Source organism: Gouania willdenowi, chromosome 9, assembly GCF_900634775.1.
Source record: "Gouania willdenowi chromosome 9, fGouWil2.1, whole genome shotgun sequence".
Taxonomy (NCBI): domain Eukaryota; kingdom Metazoa; phylum Chordata; class Actinopteri; order Blenniiformes; family Gobiesocidae; genus Gouania; species Gouania willdenowi.
Genome location: NC_041052.1, coordinates 13,649,906 through 13,675,429, shown reverse-complemented (window position 1 = coordinate 13,675,429; position 25,524 = coordinate 13,649,906). Strand labels below are relative to the sequence as shown.

At 38.5% G+C, this 25,524-nt stretch overlaps 1 protein-coding gene across 2 annotated transcripts in view; it reads right to left on the bottom strand.

The window, feature by feature from the left end:
- The window catches only part of sema4c (sema domain, immunoglobulin domain (Ig), transmembrane domain (TM) and short cytoplasmic domain, (semaphorin) 4C), a 141,889-nt gene that overhangs the window by 53,751 nt on the left and 62,614 nt on the right, over positions 1 to 25,524 (bottom strand). For both annotated transcript variants that reach the window (XM_028457627.1, XM_028457629.1), the window contains one exon: positions 18,899 to 19,109. In XM_028457627.1, coding sequence (XP_028313428.1) covers positions 18,899 to 19,022 — 124 coding nt within the window. In that variant the 5' untranslated portion in view covers positions 19,023 to 19,109. The remainder of the gene's footprint in view (positions 1 to 18,898; positions 19,110 to 25,524) is intronic.

Genomic DNA, 25,524 nt, shown 5'->3' with positions numbered 1-25,524 from the left:
GTGTATTTAGAACACCCAGCTTTCTAGAAAATGTAGTAAAATATCGATTAAGTGCAGTGAAATAGGCAAAAACATCAAACCCTTGCACATTTATTATCAGCTGCTCTTTATGCGTTTGCAGAAACTACCCACAAAATCTTACTTTTAAGATCTGCTGTAAATCATTCCTTCGGGATAGAACGGTGGCCGAAAATCTTCTTAAGCTCTATATTTACTTTAAGATTGTGACGCAAAAGGCCCGTCTGATAACTTCCAGATCAGAAGTGAGATAAATCAGTCGACTGTTTATGCAAGCTGTGCAAATAAACAAAAAGGCAAAGATGCTTTTTGCAAACAGCCCTGGTCATGAGAAAGCGTGCAAGTAGTGTGCACGAGAACAGTCACGTCCAAGTCCAGAGCTTTTACTTTTGGTATTATGCTGATAAATGGAGGTGATATCATTTAATGCGAGGCTCATATAAAACATTCCGGTCACTTTGTTTTTTATCTGACGCACAGATTAGCATTCAGCAGCTTCAATTAGCTTTAGTAACATTTTTCAAAGAGGGTTTGCGATGCCAAGATGCTCGGACTCATAAACATTGGTCGATGAAAAACCCATCCAATTAAAGCTTTATCTTGTTTTGGAAAAACATCTTAAACACAGCTTTAAACAGAGTTGTTTTCATTTACCGGAGTTTTTACAAGAAAGTAGAATAAAGGAATTAAAACTCAGCATTGAAGCATTAACTTAAGGCTTCTACAGGAAACAAAAAAAGCACTTCACCACCACCACCACCGCCACCTCCAACAGCATTCACAACAATGCAGGGATTTAGAGTTGGGTCTAAGCAGCACTATTTGAAAATGAGATCCAAGAGTCAACGTGGGCTGAATGCAGAGCAAAGCAATGCTTATAAATTCACACGTATAATGGATCCCAGTCCACAGCGGTGATTGGATTGTTCATGAACTGGCCTGCGCACTCTGCAGTCTAAATGGAGCTTTTAGTTACTCCGAGCATTATCAAAAGCCACGGACGCCGTGTCAAAAATACTTACTGACTCTTTAACATCAGCAGCCAAATCAATGCTATTTAACTCAACATTGTCTCATTTGATAACGAACTGACCATATTTGGGCTTTTATTCCCAAACTCACACTACAGAAATCACAAAATGTTCCCCAGCTCACGGTGTTAGCAGAAAGACACATGGAGCCTTTATATCAACATTTTATTTTTATTTTTTTTAAAAAGGTTCAGGAGCTGTTCAGCTATTCTCTCTTTCTCTGTTTTTCTCTCATCACACACACACACACACACACTCAAGCATAAGGTCACACAGTTCAAATCCCCTGACTAGCATACAGACAAGCTCGTGGTGCACTGCAGGAGAGAAAGAAAAGCATAAAAAAAGGAGAAAAAGATGGGGTTTAGTTTCAATATTCCTCACTCTTGTTGCTTGTCGTTTCACCTCGTCTCCCTCTCCTCATCATCTGCACAGCCTGTAATGCAGTATCACTTTATCTTATTTACTGAATGAGAATATTTTGTGCTCTCTCTGGCACGAGTACATTTTTAAAATCAGTAAGAAATAAAAAAAAAAAAAAAAAAAAAAAACCTGAAAGTGTGAGAAAAGACCCACAGGGAATTATGGTATGACTAACCGTTCATGTGATGCTGTGTCCTAGTTGAGACTAAAGAGACTTTTATGGATTGAAAAGCTTGTCCTGAGTGAAAGAGCGTGTGGTGTGTGTTTGTGTGCGTGTGGGTGTGAAAAAGCAGAAGGTGGTGGCGAGGATTGTTGGGGTTATCAACACTTTAGGCAGGGGTGTCGAACTCATTTTAGTTTAGGGACCAAAAACGCAGCAGTTTGACGTCAAGTGGGCTGCAGATTTTCATGTGCCCTGGTTTGCACTTTCACATATAAATGATTTATAAAGGTGCAGCAGTGACGTAACAGTTAAAGAAGCAGGTTCAGATCCACCCTGGGCCATCACTGTGGGATGTTGAGCAAGTCCCTTAACTGCTCAACTTGTACTTTGCTTTGGATAAAAGCATCTGCTAAATGAAATTGTATTCCTGCAATTGTAATAGTATGTAAGGCACCAACAATATCTGAGTAATAAATCATAGATATTGGGCCCCTACTGGATCTTCACTTTAAATTTATTTCACTTTGTGTCTAATTCAGGGAAATTTTGTACAATATCTTTGATTGTTTCCTATGGTTGTTAAAATAATTTCTGGGATTCCATCAGTAAAACAATGTCATGAATCATTTAAGCCTAACACCAAGGTAGAGCTCTACCTGTCAGTCTAATACATGACTGTTAGTGTTGGAAATGTGATCTACAGACCAATGCTAAACTCAAAATGTGTTTTTTTAAACTTCTGGGTGGAAACGAGAGTGTCTGGAGCGTGGTATATGTGTGAATGTGTTCATAGATTCCCAATAGAAAGGATATTAGATCCTTTATTGAGATTTTAGGCAATCAAAATAAAGCTGGCAGTTCAACCTCAAGTTGTTGGTTCAATTTCACTCATGTCCAGGATTTCATTCTCTAACCAAACTTGAAAATGATCTGTTACAATATTTATAGGTGTGTTATTCTCCTAGTGTGGTAACTCAGGGAAGGACTCGTGATTGATAACAACTAATGTGGTAATAAGAAGCCTGCACAGTATAACTGGGTTAAAAAAAAAAGTCAAATACGAATAAGCTTTGACATATACCAGAAACTGGTCATCCTGAAACATTCACGAGCCTTATACATTTAACGATCCGACCCTAATAGAGGACACTGAGAGCTTCAGACTAGTGGAGCCGAAGAAAACAAGATGGAGAAAAAAGGTAACCAAAGAAGGAAAGGAAGCAGGAAGTAGGATAAGTAGTGAAGTAAGCTTATAATCTGAAGAGCAGCAGAGTATAAACATTGGAGGGTTTGTGCGGATGAGCGAGTGGGATGAGACGAGAGGAGAGAGACAGAGAGAAAGAGAGAGGCGGTGTCCTCAGGGGGGAGGCGAACACATCTGCTGTGTTCCACACAGTCAGGCAAAAAAACTCAGAGCTGACACGCTGTACTGCTGTGGCGAACAACACAACACACACACACACACACACACACACAGAAGGAATCTGAGGGACACGTCACATTTGCAGGCACATGCAAAGCCACGCACACAGCTCTGAATATTCCTCCTGGGCACCTGCACACCATCTTCAACATCCCTCCACAAACTGAGGGGAAGATCTTGCTCCAAGTGGTTTGTTTGATGTGATCCACCGCTCTGTCATTAGCAGGAGATACAGGAGGAGCACTTTCCATCTGTTACCACACTGTGGTAGCTTCGAGGTCACCTGCTCTGTGTGTGTGTGTGTGTCTATGCTTATCCATGAGAGTTTGTTTAGGATGACATGTGTTGGTCTATGGAACAGAAATACAGCATCCATCCATCCATGAGAATATTAGGGGTAGAACACCCATGCTTTTTATTGTTTTAACTCTGGACATAGTTACTTACTTAACCCTGACAATCTGGTTTGTAGTAGATCATGTCGACATTTAAAAAATATACCCTCACCCTCCCGCGATATGACTCGTACCCTCGATCACGCCTCTTATGACGTTTTAAAAGGCCCATGTTAAACTAAATGGACTTTTCTGTGCTATAAACATTATAAAGTGCTATTTGGGCATGTAAACACGAAGGTGAGCATTTTAGCGTCCTTTGCGCAGTGCTATGTATGAGCTCGGCTACGGTGTGGGTGGGAGGAGGGCGGGTCGTCCTCTGGCCCTACGTCACCATGTGGGGAGGAGGAAGTCAGTGTCCCGTCTATAGACACGCCCACTCATGAATATGCATAAGTAGGACGCGAATCAGCCCATTTGTGTAGAGTTGCTCAGAAAGTGACTTTTCAGAGGCTAAAACTGCAGAAAACAGGCAAGTTTGGGAAAATAAACCTCAAATACTATGTTTTGGGGGTTCTTAGAACACATAGAGATGGGTGAAAAATAGCATGACATGGGACCTTTAATAATGAGATATCCCTTTGCACTACATATCGGCTCACCTTTACTAAATATTTATCCTTTGATACACTCGATCAGTGGTTCTCTAACTTTTTTGGCTCAAGTACCCTCTTTCCCTTATTTCTGAATCCAAGTACCCCCTTTGTCTGATTTTGTTTAGAAAACGATTTAAAAACAACTATAGAGCATAATGTTCAGTTCAGTTTACTAGCCATTTGCAGTAAAAAAAACACATTGGAAAAAAATGTGCAAGGAGCTCAAAGTGCACTATCATCATTTAAAAAGACATTTCACGACAAAAATACTATACAATAAAGAGTCATATAAAGCCACATAAAATACTGTACAATAAAAAGCCCATACAAAATTAAAGTGCCTTGTTAAGAGTCATCACCGCTTGTGGGAAGAAACTGCTGGAATGGCGAGCAGTAGAACATTACCTTTCCCTGAAGGAAGCATTTCAAAAATGGCCCTGGCAGGGTGGCCTGAGGCGTGATTCATACAATTTGTAATGTTGGAATGAATGAGTGATAACACACATTTTAATGAATCTCATTTTGTAAATAAGTGGAAACAAACATTATTTAGTGCAGTGGTTCCCATCCTTATTAATGGATCGTGAACCCATTTTGATATCAAGAATTTCTTGCGATTCCAGAGACATTTTTTTTCTAGAAATAGTTTTTGATCATGTTTCCTTTATTTTATTTTATTTTTTACTGCAATTTAGTTGAACTACATTTATATTTCACAAAGTGAAAGTATAGAAATACAGTTTTTTTTTGTATATAAAATAAACAAAGAATGATCATTTCAAAATTTCCAAAAATCTACTTTAATTTCTACAGTTTTTATCATTTTCGGTCATCTTACGTGTGCTGTGGAACCAAGATTGACACTTTATTTGGTAATTTTCCAATCTCTCTCTCTCTCTCTCTCTCTCTCAAGTACCCCCTGTAGTGCCATTGCGTACCCCTAGGGGTACACTCACCCACATTTGAGAAACACTGCCCTAGATCAATTGCACTTTTTGCATTCCAGGCAACTACATTGTGATCAATAGCCTCTAAAACATCAAAAAAGACTGCAGAACAGCCAACATATGTATGCTCTTATCTTTTTTTTTAATACTGCTGTTTTCTAAAGTGTTGCCTCTAAATGCTTGAAGCTTAAAAATAAGTGCACTTGTGGATTTCTCTCATCATTTTAACAATCTGTTGAGTCTTTGTATGTCTTAACGCTAGTTGGATTTGAGTTACAAAACCTTTTGATGCTTGAACATAATAGTTCGTAGGGAGAAGAGAAGTGTAAATAAAAACGGATGACAAACATGATGAGAGGCGTAATGAATTCAACAAATGATGGAATAACAACAAACAGAGAGAGGCGAACAGAACGGCGGATTACTAAACATGAAAAACCCAAGGCTTGGACCAAAGGTCAGCAGGACTGAAAACAGAACAGAACAGATCATTTTGAGATAGAGAAAATGCCTTCAGGGTTAGTGTATGCTGGGTTTTTAATGCATGTGAAAGTAGGAGTAAAAAACAAAAAGGGAAAAAAACAAAGTCTTATTTAAATCTATAGGCTTGTGATTTGGTGTGAAACATTGGTTGGCTGTGAGAGGTTTACCATGTCTGTCCAATTTTACTTAGTTAGTCACTGTTATTGCAACAAATATTGCAATCATCTACAGTGACATATATAATAAATCTAGTATGCAACTTAAATCAATGTGGTACTACAACTTAAAGGCTTCTATTCCCACTCCAAATGTATGGGCACCCCCAGTATTGGGGAAAAGTCACAATAAAATGAGCAATCCGATCTAATCCGGATGAAATTTGGCGGGATACTCGAGGAACAAACACGACACAACTGCGACAAATTTCATAAAGATTGGTCAAATACATACCGAGATATGATTTTTTTTTTTAATATTTCACCAAATATATGAGATTTTTTTGATTTTTTAAACTGCTCTAGAATAAATACATTGATCCGATTCCCCTCCAAAATGCAATGCAACCTTTCATGGACTAAGAACTATACTTGGTTAAAGTTTTGTCAAACTCTGATAAGTACTTTTGATGTAAACCTGCGGACAGTCATATACACAAATACCGGGGAACCTATTACCACCTGTTGCTGAATTAATAATGTATTCTGTAACATGTTGGGTGTGCCAGCAGCTCAAAAACATTGAAAATCCCAACACATATCCTTCTGGGAACAAATGTGTTCATTTCCATCCAAAGTGGACATCATTTCTAATGGGCCTAATGGAATATGTCATGGCCTTTTCAATGATATCTCATGTGTTAGTAAAGCATGATGAGAACTTTTGTTTCCTGCTGAGACAAAATGAAGAATGCAGAATTCATCAATGGTAGGGAAGCAGAAAATGAAAACAAAAAATGTTAAGATGTAGTTTCTTTAACCTAATTATAGGTTTTTAGAATCATCATTATATCAGGTATTAAATGTATCAATGTTTTTAAAGTTTAAGGTTTTTATTTAGGGTAGTATCTATTGATAGATGACTGAATTATATTTAAATGTTGCTGATATTTTTCTGTAAAACTGTTGGGGTGACCTTCCCTACAGTGGATATGTCATAAAATTTGGAATAAAGATTATTTTTGAAGTCAGCTGTGAGTTGTAGCTTCTTTTGTAACTTCAAAGAGCCAAAAAATAAATGAAAAACACATTTAGAATATTATTTTAGGAGGACAAGCATCTACCAGCAGACACACAGCATGGGTTTATATTTATTTAGCGTATTTGAAGATTTCCTTCTTCCGAGTCGCCCATTAAACAGTGGAATTTGAAATCTGAGTCAAGCAAATATTTCTGCCAAGTCGATGAATTAAGTTTATTCCCCAAGCAATAAACTTCATCAGAGAAGCAAAAATGTACGCAGTCCAGAAATAAAGAGTATAGCCTTTTGCAACAGTGATGCAACTTCATCAAAGCATGACACACAGCAGCAAACAAGAAACACTGTCAGCGTGAAAAGCTCAAAGTGAATTCTTTTCCCAGGAAAAGAACTGCAGCAAATGAGCAGCAAAACCAGCGACATTGAAATATACGTTATATCAGCCTGGAATATAGCGTCAAGGACAAGAACGTCTGTTGATCTTCTAGTTACATCATCATGTGATAGAGCTCCGCGTGCAGCCTGTGTATAAAGTATCCTCCGACATCTTAGTGATTCATATGTATTTATGTCCTAATATTTGCATCACTAGATGGGTTTCATTACAGATTGGGTTGAAACAAAGAAACTAATCATTCACTAAGAGCTAAACCTCAGCTTGATCTCAAATTAAAAAATGTTCCTATCAAACAGTCAGAGAAGGTTGAAGCTATTAGGAGTTCTTATTGACAGTAAACTGTCCTGGGACCATCAAATTAATAGTGTTGTCTCCAAAATGGGTCACAGCCTTGCGGTTATTAAAAGATGTTCCAAATATTTACCTTCCATATGTCATTCAGAGTCCTGTTCAGTCTCATTTGGACTAGTATTCAGTCGTTTGGTCGTACACTTCATTAATAAATGTGAAAAAGTTACAATTAGTGCAAAACAAAGCTGCACGAGTGGCTCTAAAATGTGCTTTTGGGGTGAAAGAGAGATGGTTGTGTACAATAAGTAACTTTCTAAGAAGTATTATTGCTACACAAACACCTTTTATCTTTTACAAAAAGTTGTCTTTTAGTAGAAATACACATTGTCACGCCTCCAGGAAGCTCTCTGCCGTGATTGACGTGTAAACAGACACGCCCACAAAGGGGAGCGTTTCAGCGTCCTTCGCGCAGTGCTATGTATTTTCTACAGTCTATGTATTACCAGCGAACGCTCCGCCTCCATGCTCTGTCTCGTGTTTATAAAGTTTATGGGTGGGCGGAGGGCAGGCCGTCCTATGGCCCTACGTCACCGTGTGGGGAGGAGGAAGTCAGTGACCCATCTATAGACACGCCCAATCATGAATATACATAAGTAGGCCGCAAATCAGCCTGTTTGTGTAGAGATGCTCAGAAAGTGACTTCTCAGAAGCTAAAACTCTAGAAAACAGGCGAGTTTGGGAAAATAAACCTCAAATACTATGTTTTGGGGTTCTTAGAACAAATAGAGATGGATGAAAAATAGCACGACATGGGACCTTTAAAGAACAAAAAACGAGCTTTAAGAAGCAACTCAAATTATATTATGATAGTGTCACATGAGCATTTAGAAGAATTCTAAACATTTTTCTCCGAATTACTGTTGTAACTAAACAAAAAGCTTGATTGTGTTTTTAGCATATCAAAATGTATTGATAATGATTACTTATTGCATTTAAAAAATGTGTTTGTTGTAAAAAAAGACCCCAGGAAGAGTAGCCGAAGCGGTAAGCTGTTAACGCTAATGGGGTTCTTATAAACATAAATATAAACAGATTTTTGAGAAATAAAAGTGATTGTTTCTAAATGTCGACAAAGTATAATTGCCCTTTGAACATGTTTCCATTGAACGTTGTTTTTGGCCGGCGCCTCGTAACTCCCGTGAAATCTCAACCCGCAAAAATTTGCAGCTGGAAGATAGACGCCCTGATCGTTTCGGATCATTTCAACACATGCGCGTAGACTGCGTCACTTTTTTTACTTGCACTCTTTATGACGGAGCTCCTGGGATGTGATATTTCAATGTAAACAGACCATACGATGTTTGTAAAAACATAAGACACAACTTTGACAATCAAAAACTTCTTCTGTTTACAGAAGAGCGCCTTTACGACACATTTCAATACCGAAACGTCAGAAATTCCTCCTCGTGAAAGCGTAAAAACTTTGATGCGATATTTGAGTGTTTATTTAAAGTTCAGGTGTTTCCATTACCAGTCTTTATAACGCTATATAGATTTTGCACATTTCCAAAGGTAATGGAAACACATCTAGTGTAATGTTGGCTATCTATAGCTGTGCCAAAATCAAGTACTTGCATGTCCATCGAGGCCTCGCACTTCTGATCAGCCTTCACCGCTCTCCAATCTTTCTCCTTTCCGTCTGCTATAAATACCAACAAAATATTCTTATAGCTTCTAACCGCTGAGCCACTCGCAACCAAACCATGATTATGGGCCTATTTTTGTCAGTCCTTTGAAGCAGACAGACAACACAGACAGACAGACAGACAGACAGAGAAGGGAGTGACATCAAGCGGCGCCCACTCAAACAAACATAAAGACCCTCGGTGTGTGTGCGCTGAGCCCCGCCACACCTTCATCTACACAGGTTCCCTCTTTGAAGGGATAAAGAAAAAACAACGTGCACTCTGAAGCTCGTGCACGCTCCCACATGGGTGCACTGCACAAGCGTTGCCTGCTCAAACGAGGAAGAAGTTCACAGGAAAGCCGAGCGCATGACAGAATGAGAGCAGCGATATGGATGAAAAGGAGACAGAGGTGGATGTACATGTCTCTGTGAGCTGATGCCTACAGTGGTGCGCAGTGACGTTGATTAGAAGGTCCCCTTTTGCTGCCAGAGGCTGTTGGTAAATCAAATTAAAACACTATTAAAGCACTGTGTGTGTTTTTTTTTGGGTGGAAATTCTGAGTCAACAATGAAAGTAAAAAGAATCCTTTTTGTCTAAGTTTCCATGTTTATTTTGGGCGTGTAATTGTTTGGCCCAAATCAAATGGCTGAACAATGTTGTTACAGATTTTCTACTGTTACAGAATATTTGATGTTTCTGATGAGGGTTTTAAGGAACAAATGTGCAGCAAATCACCCACTCAGCCTTTAAATGGGATAAACCTCTTTGTGTAGCTTAAAGCTAGTGCATACTTCCACATGATGCTTTAACTATTTACGTCTTTGGCCAATCATGGCAATGGCGCTACTGAATTCTTCACAATTTGTCAGGCGCATGAAGGAGTGGGAGGAGAGGAAGTGGTAAAAGTGGATTAGCACAGTAACGCTACAAGTGAGCTTGACAGGGGGAGGGTTTATAGAGTTATATGAGTAAAGTTGAAAGCAGGAGGAAGTAGCGGTTCTCAATACTCTGATGCCACCAGTGACGTTTTTCCATCAACGTTTAGTAAGACTGGAAAGGCCAGCTGGGAATAGCTTATCCTTTTTGTACATTACTGCAGTTGTGACACATACACACTTAGAAACAGAAGAAGACTCATAAGGCTCAGTAACACTATAATGGTCCCGGAATTCAACTCACTGGATAGTTATGGCCAAAGAAATGCAGCAATGGTGAGTCAGAGGAAGGGGAATACAAAGCCAGAGGCTGACACTGATACATCCCCACAGAGTGCAGTTTGTTTCCAACACCAGACTACTGCACGCTTCAAATGGGGTCGGTTCACTTGTGCCACATTGATTTGACCTAAATCAGTCCAATTTATCTTTCCATGGAGAGATTTGAACAATAAATCAACGCGCAATATGTCTGTTATGCATGACATTCTAAACCTTTAGTTTGTGATGGTGATAAATGTGCTTAGTTTATATTGTTGGCGTTTATTCATTCAAACCCATGTCTTTGTAATTTGCAGCCACTCAAAATCTGCAAATTCAAGTTTTCTACATTATAGTCACAAGTGAATTAATTTAACAACTTTTTCACTTCCGATACTGCAGCCTTGCATCCTGGCCAATACCGATATTGAATATATGTAATAAAATATTTAATATAAGCACTGATGATACATACTTTAATGAAAGTCTCTATTCACACGGTTGAAGCTTGGACAACTCCCGGTGTTATTGGTACTGTTACCGAAATACACGTACATAGCGTCTTAAGGTTAGGGTTAGGATTAGGGTAAGGTTTAGTCTTGGTCACGTGACCTAAACTGGCCAAATAGGGGCGCTGCGTACGGATAGAATGCCGATATATTGATACGACAACCGTACGGATAGCCACTGCCTACTTTAATGACTTATTCTGTAGTGTGGAATGTTAGAAAAGGACCTGATCAAGTGATAGGATGACTCAACCAGATAAAAATAGTCAGCAACAATACGTTTATCATTAACCAATGGGGTACATCAATTTTAACCTGGAACTTTAGGCGTATCCTACAATTGAATACTATAACATAAATATATAAATATATTACAAAACCCTGAAAAATAAGCACAATAAGCAAATCCAATAAAACGATTGGAAGACGCAGGCTGATAAACATGATACTTGTATTTTTTGGTTTTGTTTTCTTTTTGGACCGATATCCGATATCAATTTTGGATCGAGTCACCCTTAGAATTTATGCTAAAATAAAAGAAAACCCTGACGCAAATTAACAACAGAAAGCAGTTAGTGCATCCACATTTGTTGCCAGGTTAAACATGTACTCCAATCTGCAAATGCCTCCAATAAAGTACACTTAAAACTGTTTATTGAGATGGAAAACTTTGACACTGACATATAAGGAATGAGAACAGTTTCATTTGACTTTAATGGAGCGTCATATGTGTGAATGAATACGATTTTGTTGGGAACATCAGAGACAATAAATACAGCTCAGGCACATGAATTGGTTAGCCAGCTGAGATTCAGTAAACTCTGACTCTAATTATTTACATGTCACACTTCTGAAGAGTCTGTGATGTGGGAGACCGCCGACTGGTAAAAACGACACCCTGGGTGGCCGTGGCTTAGTTCTGTGTGAGTCACTAAAACTTGAATAGTGGAAGAAAGTCAAGCAAACAAAAGGAAAAACTAAACCAAGCAGGTGTTAGCGTTAAGCTAATGCTAATATCAAACCAGTTCTACAGAAAATCCCAACCCCTTATTAGTAGCGATGTAACGATTCACTCAACTCCCGAAATGATTCGATTCGTGATACTGGGATCACGATACGATTCTCTCACGATTTATTTTACAAAATGGTACTGTAGACAAATGATGACTGAAAAACATTCCTTTATTTTTTTGGGGAAAATACTATACTATTTTCCTTTTATTTTTCATTGTCAAAAGAATCCCTTGATAAACTATTCAAAACAATGCAATTTAACTAAAAATAAATCTTGAATGAAATGAATAAAGGAATAATACAAATGAAGAAGAAACCTATTAATTTAAATTATGGTTCTATAGTAAACAATGCAAAACTGCTTAATAGTTCTTTTTCTTTTTAAAAGTGCAACTAAATTTTTTTTTGTGCTGTAACAATTGGACTTTAAAAAAATAATACCGTGCACTGTATTTACATCAGATATTTGTGTGGACCGGCAGAGGGCGCTGGTAACCCAGTGGTCGGTTGGCATGCAGATAGTATTGCAGTGAAGAAGAGATGCTATGCTAGCAGACAGAGCTAATAGAAAAACCTGACTTTTACAGATACTCACGTAATATTACAGATATTCTTTCAGTGCAAAAGAGGTAAGGAATCATTTATGAATATGTTTAAGAGTAGAAGGCGGCCAAACAGAAAGTAGTAGCAGATTCTGCCCGCAACCTACACTTTTGGACACGGGAAGGATAATTATACCTCTGCTGTTCAAAAAAAGTACTGCGATTCAATTTTCAGAATATTGATGTGAACCGTGATACCTATGAATCAATTTTTAACTGCCTTACGATTAATCGTTACATCCCTACTTATTAGCTATACTAGATAATACTAGATTGTGTGTGTACATCATACAATCAACATACAATCAACTTTATTGGCCATGTGATGTATGTTATACACACGATAAATTTGACTTGGTAAACTGTGCTCTCTAACAATGTAAACATTAAATCATAACAATCAACTATAAAAATTTTTTTATAAACAGCAGTTAAAGACTAATATGTGCAAAACTAAGTAAAAAAATTTAACAATGTGTACATTTTTCTATGTCACACTTGCTCTGGCAATGTAAACTTGTTTGTCGTGCCAATAAAGCTGTTTTGAATTGAATTGAATCATTAGATAAACTCTCAGTCGCATGTTAATATAAAACAATGAAACCTATTTTATTAATTATTATTATTATTAATTGTATTATTGTTTATCATTCATCTGCATCTTGTTCAGTTTACCTCACATCCTTGTCTCTCGGCGTGGTGTGAATTGTCATTATTAGTGTTGTTTTCATTTCTATTATTGGTGTTTTTTTATTTAAAAAAAGAATTCTACATTTATTTGGAAAAACCTTTTTTTTTATTTTATACAGTTGCCTGGATAATAAATTAAGTTCCAATTGTGCTCTTGCTTTTTAAGTTTATACATGATATGTTTACTGTATGTAAGGGAACAGTAGCAAGATTTTTTACTAAAATAAACGTGGTGGTGAATGTAACTTGTAACTTTTACTTTAAGTACTATTCAATTGAGGTACTTTTTATTTGTGCTTGACTTTTTTATGTACTGTATGACTTAATTGTACTTCTGTTTGAGTAGGATATATCAGTACTCTTCACACCTCTGCAAACCAACACCTTGTTCCAGGTTCATGATTTGTGTAGAACATGAATCTATTTAGTATAATCATGGCTGGAAGGGATACAAGTGTTTTTTTAAAGTAAAGTCAAGAGTGGCAAATCATTGGACTTTAATTCATCCGTGATGCAGCTGCTCCATGCAGGTACTTGGGATGAGTGTGGGCCTGATTTAAATTCACGGTCCTACTCGCCCACACATCAGCTCTCATAAAGTCACTGTGACAACCGATAGCACTCCAGGTTCCTGACATCTGGTCTCGGCTGTTAATCTCCAGTGACCAGGCAGCGCAGGGTTGGGAGGGATGAGTGACACTCATCGCTGATAAAAAAGCAGTGATGAATCTCCTCCCCCACCTCCCTCCCTCCCTCACTCCACATCTGTCCTCCCACTCAAGCACGGCCTCCCTCTGCCTCCGTCTCAACCACTCATTACAGTAATTGGTGGGTTTGACGAGATACAACAAGAAACAGGAAGAGGGCGGGGAAAACGAAGGCTTCTGGAGGTCAGAGGCGCGGCCCTTTTTCACTCACCCATTATTTTACCTCCCACCATTTCCCATTTTAGTGCTCTTCATCCAAGGCAAGAGGAATACATTTGACTTCTTTATACAAAAGGCTCATTGAATACAACAAAGTCACCTGAAGATAAAAAAAAAGAATGTGAACGCTCTCATTCCTCTTGATCTCATTCCCTCCCTTAGTCTTTTCTTCTTTTTTGTTCTTCTCTCCCTTTCTTTGTGTAACCACAGACGCTTTCTTCTGCCACAGTTTTGTATTACAAGCCTCCGTCACTGAGCTCAGACGAAGAGAGTAAATCCACAAATGTGTGTGTTTCGAGTGTGTATGTGCGAGACGAAAAAGCTGAGAGCAAAAAATGAAATTTGCTGAGATATCAGCTAAAGTAGAAACAGAGCAGCATGATTGGTTGAAATTAGAAAAAAAAAGATCGTGGATGTCACAACCATTTGTGCAAAATAGATGAAGTGATTTAGAATAGAATAAACCTTCGTTGATCCCCATAGGGGAATATTACACGCTGCAGCAACACCATAGAATAGCAAAAGTAAACAGTAAGAAAAAAAATAATATGAGGGCAAATATACAACTGTGGAATGGACATAAATTAGGAAAAAAAGATCAAAATAAAATAAATTTAAATAAGAATCAAAACAAAAACAAAACAACGTCATTAAAAAAAAAACCACAACAATGTGCAAATTTATATTTATTTCAGTCATCATTTGCAAGTCTATACATCTGGTAACATCCAGTGTAGTTGATCAACCTACACAAGGTTTATCCAAACATTTGACTCACGGTTAAAGAGCCAAAATACTCTTTAATGTGATTATTTAACATTAAAACAATCAAAATATTTTAAAAAAACAAGGGGTTAAAAACAAGAATCCACATGGTGATGGAATCAAAATCATTGCAATTATTAAAAAAAAGGATAATATGCACAAAAAACAAAAGTTGTAAACATTTACAGCATTCATTAGTTGCATATAAGGGCTTAAACAAAAGGTCTCACTAAAGCCTGCAGTGACTCATTTCTTTCACCCCAGAAACGCGCAGGAGATGAGGAATGATGACAAGCGCCAACATTCGGAAATGTCAGCAAGTCACTTTTTAAAAAGTAAGAGAAGAGTTGGGCAGATAGAAAAAAGAAAGAAAGAAAGAAAGCAAGGATGACGCAGGGAGGATGTTTGTGTTTCTTCTTCTACAAACCTGTGTAAGCTTCAAATAATTGCAAGCTGGTGAGGAGAGGGAGAGGGAGAGGGAGGGTTGATATTATCTCTTCAGTCATCTCTGCCCCCATCCTAACCCACCCATGGCACACACACACACACACGCACATACACATTCACGCATTCATGCGCGCACACAAACTCTTCTCCCATATTGCCCAGAGCTCCAAATCCCTCAGACTGCCAGCCTAAGCAGTACTCACACTCATGTATAAACAAAAGGGGATTAGATGGACAGATTTGCACCCACCACCCTGTGCACACACACACACATTTATTCTACACAAATTGTTATAAACACGCACGTGCGCACACATGCCCTCAGTGACCCTTTATTTTCTCTCCACCTTGCTTCTCGTGCGTCTGTCTCAGACACTCAGGCTGCTGCATACAAACACACACGTTAATATGCATGTTGTACAGGGACGCTTCAGCATCAAATGAAAAACACAAGGTGAGCTCCCTGCACCCTTTCTGTGCACACGTGGGATTTCCTTCCTGCCCCTCTGTTGAAGCTGCTTTCTGTCCTTTTAAGGCAGCTAGTGACTGCTAGTCTATATTAACAGCAGTTTTTCCATTCTATTTCTTGTCTCTTTTTTTTTTTTTCATCTGGCATCTCTACTCTAGTCTTCACCTCCTTTCCGCTTAAGCTTTGTTTTCTTTATTTCATTTTCTTTTCCATTTCACCTTCCCCCATCTTCTCAGCTGTGCAGCAAAAACCTATCCATACAAGTCATTTCACCTAGTATTGAGGCTGAAAATCTAATTTTTCAATAACAAAGTAGAGAAAACTTTGAATAGGTAAACTAATTCCTCTTTGCATCAGATACAAATACATTTGTTTGATGAGCCGCACTGCTTCTGTTACAAGTCATCTTTGATTACTAAGATGTCCCTCAAAAAGAAAGAAAGAGATTGATTTCTATATTAAAAAAATAAAACATTAGCTGCTGTAAGTTATAAAAGTATGAATGCACTGTTGATGAAAGTTTAATGTGCTTTCCTGCCTGAAGAAGAAGACGAAAAAAAACGAAGACGAAGGCGAAGAATGTTTCAGTGTCACAAATTAATGTTAAATCATGTTCTTTAATGTGTTTGAAAATCATCGTAGGAAAATTATTCGTTAAATTTTCACAATCCTAACCTAGGTAGATTCCTAAGTTTCAGTTTCTTTGGTTGGTTTGGTTTGGATATGTAAACTTAACTCCTGTGAGCATCACTGTAGGTTGTAGAGTGAAATGTTTGTTTAAAGCAGTCAATAGAGGGATTGGGTTAATAATGGGGGATGGGACTAGACGGAGGGGCGCACGGAAGAGTCACTGTACACAAGAGAAAGTTGGTCACTAGGTTTGTCTGAAAAGTTGCTAAATAAAGCAACAACGTAGCTAAGAAACACTGCAGTGCCAGTCACAATCTTTTCCAAACCTGCTGGTTTGTTTTTCCTCTAATGTGTCTTTTTATTCTGCCACGAGAAGAGTGAAGGCTGCAAAATCAAGAGACGAAAGGAAAAAGGACAGCAGTGAGGAAAAAAAGGTGGGGGTCCCCGGGAGGGTGATAGAAGTAAACGAAAACCACATTGGAAATCTCTCCAGTCCCCACCGCTGCCTCCACTGAGAGGCATTCTCCTCAAGAGCTGGTGAAATCTGAGCTCTTTGTGAACCGCTGTAAGAGCATTTCAGGTTCATTCGATGAGCCGCGGTACACAAAGCAACAGAGGACGGGAGGGATAAGAGCGAGAGAGTGGAGACGGGAATAGAGGGGCAGATATGGGATGAAAAGTGGGATAGGTAGGACAGAGAGGTGAAAATATATACCTTTTACAAACCATATTTTTTCCAACTCTTTGTATTTTACTAATCCTCAAGACAGAGCGAGAATACAGCGCTTCCTTTTTAAAGGATTAAATAAAGACAATTTCTCCACTCGCAACCATCGACATTGTTCGTCAAAGATAAGCTTGGTCTGGTAGCAGAGAAGGAGCAAGATAAAGAGTACAAATACAGTTGAGCACTGGGATTAGACTGATCTATTGTTTCACCTCAGGTTAAAGTGAACCCGTTACAGAAGCAGTAGAAATATCTGATAAAAATCTATTTCCTTCAATGTTTTCAAATGCATGAACCCTGTCCAAGCTCGGAGGACTCTGAAAACATCTGTATCACTAATATATGTGCCTGGTTCCAAGAAAAGTAAGCAAGTTCTCTGGAATACAGTAGTTGTAGTTGGTGGACAAACTAGTTGAAATAATATTCTAAGTTGGTTAACTCTAGCGACACTGATCACCTGGTTTAGTTGATGCAAGTAAGAAATCGGTGCACTAGGTCTGTTCTTGAGCTAGGCATAACACTAAACAATAAATCATTTGTACCCACATGTGAGCCGCTTATATGAAATTATTCATATATGAACACGCATTGTGTTCTGCGTCCTGATCGGCGACAGCGACAGATCCAACTCGGTGAGTTTCACTGCCTGCTGAAGCGAAGAGCTGCGCTCCTTTTTCTCCTCTCACAAACATAAACCACCAGTGAAAAAAGCCGGTGTGATTAGTGGCTAATGCTATGCTAGCTCAGTGCTACAGAGATAACTTTTACCTGCTACTACCACCTCCTCTCTGATTCTCCTCCACGCCAAATCCTTCCTAGTCCTGTCCCGGTTATAAAGGCCGTGTCATACAGCTCCAGGTGGTCACACACAGTTTCAACTCCATGGTTGAATGGGTGAACAGACCAGTGACGGTGTTGGCGGCCTGACGTCATCGTCAACAAAGACTCAATGTCTGATAGCTAGCAGTGTGACTCTGAAGTGTTGTATGTTTGAAAACAGGTTAATGTTTTAAAATCTACGAAGGTTTGAACTTTAGATTGTTTAAACAAGAGAGAAATGTTAATTCCTGTCTGAGAAAAGAGTATAAAGTGTGTGGGGAGGATTTTTACCACCTTAAAACGTGTATATTAATAGTACATTTATTTTGCCTATTGCGGGTTATTTGTAGAACGTAACCACCGCAATAAACGAGGGACTACTGTATCTGTCTATGTGTCGAAGTGTGTTTTCAGCAAGACACTGAACCCTATGTTGCTCCCAGTGGTCGACCAGCACCTTGCATGGCAGCTCTGTCCAATTGGTGTGTGAATGAGCTGATATTGTAAAGCGTTTTGAGACTACTTCAGTGTAGGGATAAAGTGCTATATAACTCAAGTTCATTTAACATTTACATCTTGTCCCTAAGGGGCAATGTGAAGCCATGCCTTGCTCCTGGGCCACAGTGGCAGGGGTCAGGCCGCGGTTTGAACCTGTGACCCTATACGTACTTGTCTGCCTATCAAGGCCACAGCAACAAACAAAGCCGCCATGACACTATTTGGACATCATTTGGCTTCACTTAATCAAAAAGAAATATTTCCCTTGTGATAATATTACCAGAATTCACCTGAATGAAGATTTTTTTCTAGTTTTTGTTGATGGTAGCCACCGCTATGAGGCTGCTGTGTGGATGTGATTACCTTTTCAACAAACTTTAAGGCAATGACTTGGATGTCTTTGATTAACTTTAAAATCAAGGACAAAACAGTTGTTGAAGTATTTTTCTTTTTTTCCTTTAAAGCTTTAAGCTCTATAACTGTTACCTAATCCTGTGTTGAAATGGCTTTTTACCTCAGGTCTAGCACCTTTATCAGCCTTTACACTGCTCACTCACCTTGGTATCTAACAGTCTTTCTTGGAATTGGGTTCCAGTTCAGTCCCAGTGATTTCTCCCAGCCGACCAGAAACACCAGGAGCAAAACCTTCATGCCCCCCATGACTCCCATGTCAGCTCTCATTTGCCAGGACGTGTGCTGAGCGATGGACTGAGCGATCAATCAGCTGATTTGAGGAACTCCAGCGAGAGGAGCCAGGCTGCTGGCGGCCTGCCGAGAGGGAGAAGAAGAGCAACATTATCAGCCAGTAGCAGTAATTTACCTTTCTATTTAGATGTTCAAATACATATTTAGTCTTTACATGCTTATCCAGGGCCGACCCGTTATATAGGCAATACTGTATAGGCAAATGCTTAGGGCACCATACGTCCAGGGGGGCACCAAAATTGGCTAAGTGAAAAAAAAAAGGAATTAAACAACCAGCGCTGATATAATTAGGATACTAAACTTGATAGTATTATTAATAATTAGTTTTAATGACAATTATATTTATATTCATCTTGTTTTTTGTGCAATGCCTTACTATAATAATATTAATCATTTGTATTTTTAACCTGTTGCTAAGATGCATAATATATTTAAATTTGCTTGTATTTAATTGTGTTATTTTACATATGTATGTGAAACCCTTTTATCAAAAAAAAAAAAAAAGTAAATTTTGCTCATGTTTTCTTCTTATGTAAAGCATCTTTATGGGTATGGTGAAGACCACTATGCAAGTATTGGAAATTATTCTGATAATAATAATATAACAATAATGTTAATATCAATTACTGGGTATAGAAAAATGCCATATAAGAGGGCGCCAAAAGGAAATCTCGCCTAGGGCGCCAAAGAGGCTCGGGCCGGCACTCAGCCTATCTATAAAAGACGTTACAGAAAATCCTCAAACGTTCAACCTGCAGTTTAGGATTTATTCCAGCATGATCTTTGAAACTTGAAAATATGTAAAACAGGTGTAAGTCACATAATATGTCAAAGCCTCCAAGGAATGAGCTGTAATCTGCTTGCCTGTGTGTACATATGCCAAACTAAAAAACAAAGAAAACATTTTAATGCCTTTTGGCCGCAGAGGTTAAACAGGAAAAGTTTTCCCAGCCCTCTCTTCATCACCGTGAGAGATAATCCAGCCATCCCCACTCAGAAAGCTCAGAAATAGCTTATCGCCGTACTCTTGTCAAGCCCATTCAGCAGTAGTATATTAAGCTGGGCAAGAGTTATCAAAGTTAATTGGCGCTGGCAACGCATCAAGCGCCAATGTGTTAGGAAATGAATGTCGAGGCAAGGACAATCCAATAGCACTGTGTTGTAAATGAATTGGCTTATACTGACTGAACACGTCAAGTGTGTGGCTACGGCTCAGTGTTACGGTCCAATGAGAGCACAAGATGATCGACTGGTTACGATGCTACAGAGAAGATGGATGCACAGGTTATTGAAAGGAAAAGCATGATGAACTAACAAAATCCAAACTTTGCTTTTGTTTGTTTTTGCCCTGTAAGTCTTTACTCCTCGAGTCATGCCTGGTTGCAAATAAAGGAAAATACATTTGAGTTCTAGCTTCATCTGTAATTGGGCTTCTGGCATTTTCCTCCCACACACTACAAGGCACAAGACACCTTAGACAAGTGGCCAGTCCATTGTGCGAATGTCACTATGTCACTTTTCCTTTGCATGTGAATGGGTTACATCATTTTGCCAAGTGAAGACATATTTTTTAGATAGCTAAAACAAACAATAGATACATCCTTACAGAGTAACTAAACCCTGATGTTTTGGCTGAGGTGTGTCTAGGCTAGAAATGAAAAGAATCCTTGATTATAGGAGCAGTAAATACTAGAAAATATCCCAAGAACAATCTATGCTACGCTAACTACCAACTCAATACTGACTATAACTCTCGATTTGCAATTCTCTCCTTCACTTGCCACAGATTGTAATTTTTATAAGAGGGGTAGGGCCAATACTGGTGGATTGTGACATAAGAAGCCACCAAAACGTCAGCCAATGGCTAAATGTGATTATAATAGATGGGTTTCAACCCATAGAAGGCAGTAACTCGAACATTTTTACAACAAAATATGGCAAATTGAAACACTTGGACTGAAATGGCAAGAGTTGGACAAGAATCAGCCTACAACAATAATTTATACCAAATACATTTGTTTTCAGCAGAAAGAAAATTAGTTTTGAGCCTTACTGAATTAAGAGATGATAAAATCTTGAACTGAAGTTTTGCCTAGGCAGATATATTCATTCATATTTCATATATCTTTCATTTCCTTGTCAAAATGACATTTGAGATATCTCTAATGAGCTACACCATAAACATTTATGATATCTGTAATGTTCATTTTGACAAGGGGGGGTTGAAGTGCTGATATCTCTAACCAATATCTGGGTTAGAGATAAATCTTGAAATGACTTGCCATAGGTCATTGTTGTGGACTGTTGTCCACTACAATGACAAAATGGTTCTATGATTCTACTGAACAATAAAGCCAAGATATACAGTAGATACAGAAAATACACAACCTTGTATGACCACATGCTTTATATAATGTGTAACAAACTGCAATGTTCGGTGTAATCCAACAGTTTTCTACCAGAACCACTATTAAGTTATTTAGAAATGTAGCTGCACGCTCTTGTAGTTGGCTTTGTAAGTGTTGGCCTTCCGTCGGGCTGTTGATGTTTCACCTCATTTCCAAGAGATGCAGTCATTAACTTCCTTAGATTAGCCTAAAAGGTTTACAGACTGCCTAAAACACTATACCAACTAAAGTAGCTTGTAGCATAATAAAACCATAACCAGCATTAACAACTCATCCTAATGGTGGCCATAACAATACGGCAGGGAGTTGATTTTTGCAGTGATAATACTTGAAGTTATTTTACAAAAGGAGAAACAGTTAAATACTAAGCAGAATTATAACATTTATACGTTATCAGAATCTCTTGTCCTCATATAGTCTTAGCTGTTTGATTCCTGTTGATTGGCTTTGGAAAACCACATGGTGATGATAATGGAGAAGCATTTGGTCGTGACCATTAAAATTAAGTTTGTGGGCACATGGTTAAAAGACTAAAAGAAAAACAATGTTTTAATGAGCTTAATGCTGCAGCATAATTGAGTTAAATTTGAGTCCATCTGACTGCTTCTTCTGCAGAGCTGTCACATCTACTCTCAGATCACCTTAGACCTTTTGCATGCCTTTACAGTTATGACACAAATAAATAAAAAAAAAAGAGTTCAGACTGAAAATCCTATGACAGAATTTTCTTCAGGCGTTCATTTTTGATCGTTTCAGCTAAAGCTGAGAAAAACATAATGAAAAAAAAAAACGCTGGAGAGATTTAGTTAAAAGGTCAGTATTGTTCCCAAATGCTTCCAAAACAAGTTGGTCAACTGGAATCTGGATCATAGGCTTTCAAGCACTTCTAAGAATCGTTAAAACAAAACCAACTCTTTGGGCATCAAGTAAAAGAAAATCACAATACACCTAGACTTTTCTCATGGTGCTCTTTAGTATAATTTTTAATGCTATTTTTAGGTGCGCGGGAGTTCAGACAAGATAATCACCTCAGTGATTATCACAGCACCCTGGGGTTCATTTGAGTCGAGATGGTTCAAAACCTCTCAAAGTATTAAACCATGTAGAAAAAACAAACACAAAAAAAGTGATAAAAATAGCCAAATCTTTGGGTAACAAGTACTAGCTACCTAGAATAAAAAAAATCATAAATCATAAAAAATAATAAAAATATGATGCATGTAGGAATGCAATTCTTATCAAATATCAGGTGTACACCATTTAAAGAATATATGTCCCAAATTATTTGGTTGTATTAATTAAAGTTCGCTGACGTTCCTTTATTTTGTCTTGACTTCATTTAATTATTATGTATTTTTTTCTCTTTAGTTAAAGTTTAATTTTTATACCGGGAGCCCTCTTCTTCAAGCCCATTGAGGGGTTTCTGGGTTTTCCCTGGCATGCCTCTAAAGTGTATTGATTTCTGTTGATGTCTGTCCACTGTTGATATTATTATGTTTCGTTGTGTTTTAAACTGTGCCAACTTAAAAAAAAAAAAAAAAAAAAAAAAAAAAAAAAATGAATTTCAAATTCAATTACTTCCTTTTCTTGGTTACCAGTTTGGGGTAGACATCTTTTTCCAGATGTGTAAAAGCAGGAGGTAAACTCTCCTGACCATGTGACATTTTGAACAAGTCATATGACATTAATAGAAATTTGAGGAGACAAAAATGTTTTTACCGATGAGATTAGGCAGGTTTTAACGACAGCAGAGAACACACAGAGCTTAATGTTATGTAAAATGTAATTATTTAATTGTTATTGTTCCCAACATAGATTATATTATTATTATATTATATTATAATTAGGTTGGTTAAACTTCTATTGTGGATTTCTTTTCTTTTACTTAATCGCTGCACACAACAAACTATTCCTTCCAGGGGAGCGTTTAACAAATGAGGGCAAGATGATTAATTGATTAAGTACTTTGTAGATAAGACGTCCCCTCTGACTTTAACCAGGTTACAGGCACTAAGCCACCTCTGCATGTGTGGCGTACACACACATCTCTATTACGTTTCACTGCCGAAAAAACAAACAGTGGACGATTGGCAGGCGGGGTAATTGAGATTTAGAGATGGGTGTGTGCGTGTTTGTGTGCCCTCCATCAGCCTTTGTGACTAGTATTGATTTAAGTTTTGAGACGAAAATAAGAAGAGGCTCCCCAGCTCCATTATCCATCCACCAACGCTGGATCGGATCATGGCGGCGTGACTTTAAATGAGCGTCCTTAAATGTTGAGTTTGCGAAAAATCTCTCTGAGCCTCATAGCGGTGGCTACCAGCTTTATTGGATCGATGCTGGAGGCCTTGCTGAGCCAACGCTTGAGTGAGCCGAGAAGAGATGGAAATGAGAGAGGGAGCGAGAGGAATGAAAGACTGAAATGATGAAAGAAAGACTGAGTAGGACTTGGGAAAATAGATGGAAACACCAATTTTTTCAGCGCCCAGTGTCTCATCTTTGCACAAGGCGGTAACACAATGAAGTGTATCACCTAAAGGTTGGATTAAGAGAGGAGGCATCAGGCGAACACTTGACAATACGAGAATGAGGAAAGCAAGAAGAAGATAGTGGTGAATTAAAGCTTTTGTGAACGTAGAATTACAATTTTCTCAAGACTGTTTCTCTATTATTGTCAATCAGCAGCAGGGGCAGGGATGAATGAAGGTTGGATGATTTAACTATAGTTAATATATAGTAATAACTATAGTTAAATCACCAAAATATTGCCACCCCGCTATAACAAGAACTCCCTTTCTTTTGGTCTTTTGTACTCTTTGTCTTTTCCACGTGTGTGACAATTTCGTCAAAACAAAGCGATTTCTTTGAAAGATTCCCTCGCTTCTGAGTAAAAGCATTGTGATGAACTACAGTGGCTTTAAAGAACAACTCTTCAGCTTTCAGAAATTGGTGGAATATTTTGGATAGAGCAATTATTAGCGGAGTTACAGTTTTTTAAATGAACGTGTTCCCAAGATGCATTTAAAGGTCCCTGGAAAACCAGCCCGGTGTCACGGTCTGAGTTTACCTCTGTACTGAGATTATAACCCTAACCCTAACCCTAACATAATCTAATAAACAAACAAAACACATGTTCATTCAATTTGAAAACAAAAATAAACACAAATAAATAAAAACATTTTTCGGTAATGCACATATATGCGCGCATGCGCATATATAATCTCTCCCATCAAACTAACTAGTATCATCCCACGTTGGTGTGTTAAAAGCAATCCACAGCCCATCTCTCCTCTGATGACCAAATTAACTGTGCTGCTCGGCGTCTTAATGCCGCCTCTTTAAGGTCCTGTGGTGTCACATAACTCTGCAGGCGGCATCAAATCATCTAGAGGCTGCTGGTGTTGTTGTTGAAACTGGTTTAGCTAATGAGCTAAGACATGGCAGCCTAATAATATCAATCAGCACTCTGCGATGGAAAGCTCATTAAAACATTGAGAGAAATAGGCCACAGGCACTTATTAGGTTGTGTTGCCCTCACAATCGCACATCCATTTGTGTCACTTCATATGTGTGTATTCACTGTGTGTGATTCAGAGGTAAAAAGGAGTCCCTGGTGGGAGAAGAGTAGTGGGATCATTTCCAGGAAGTGAGCAAATGCCAAGGGAGCGAAAAAGAGGTGGAACATTTGTCCCTGTAAGTATTCTTCTGTCCTGCTTTTGTTCACAGCTGTAATCCTCCCTCTATTGTCCTCTTTTTATCCTTTTCCCCCCACACACGCACACGCCCAGCAGTTTCTACTCATCACTGGTCCTCCCAGACATTGTTTGACCTTTAACCCTGAGCCACGACCTTTTTGCGGGCGACAGAAAGCCAGAGAACATCACGCATGGCACAGCCCTCCACTTTACTATCACGGAGCTGATGTTAACCCATAATTGCCCTTCACATACACACACAGACACACCTGCGCACACACACACACTTAGGACGGACATTGGACAATGGCAACACCCCCACCCTCTATCCTCTATCCCGCCTCTGTGTTAAACAAACACTTGAATCTATCATCA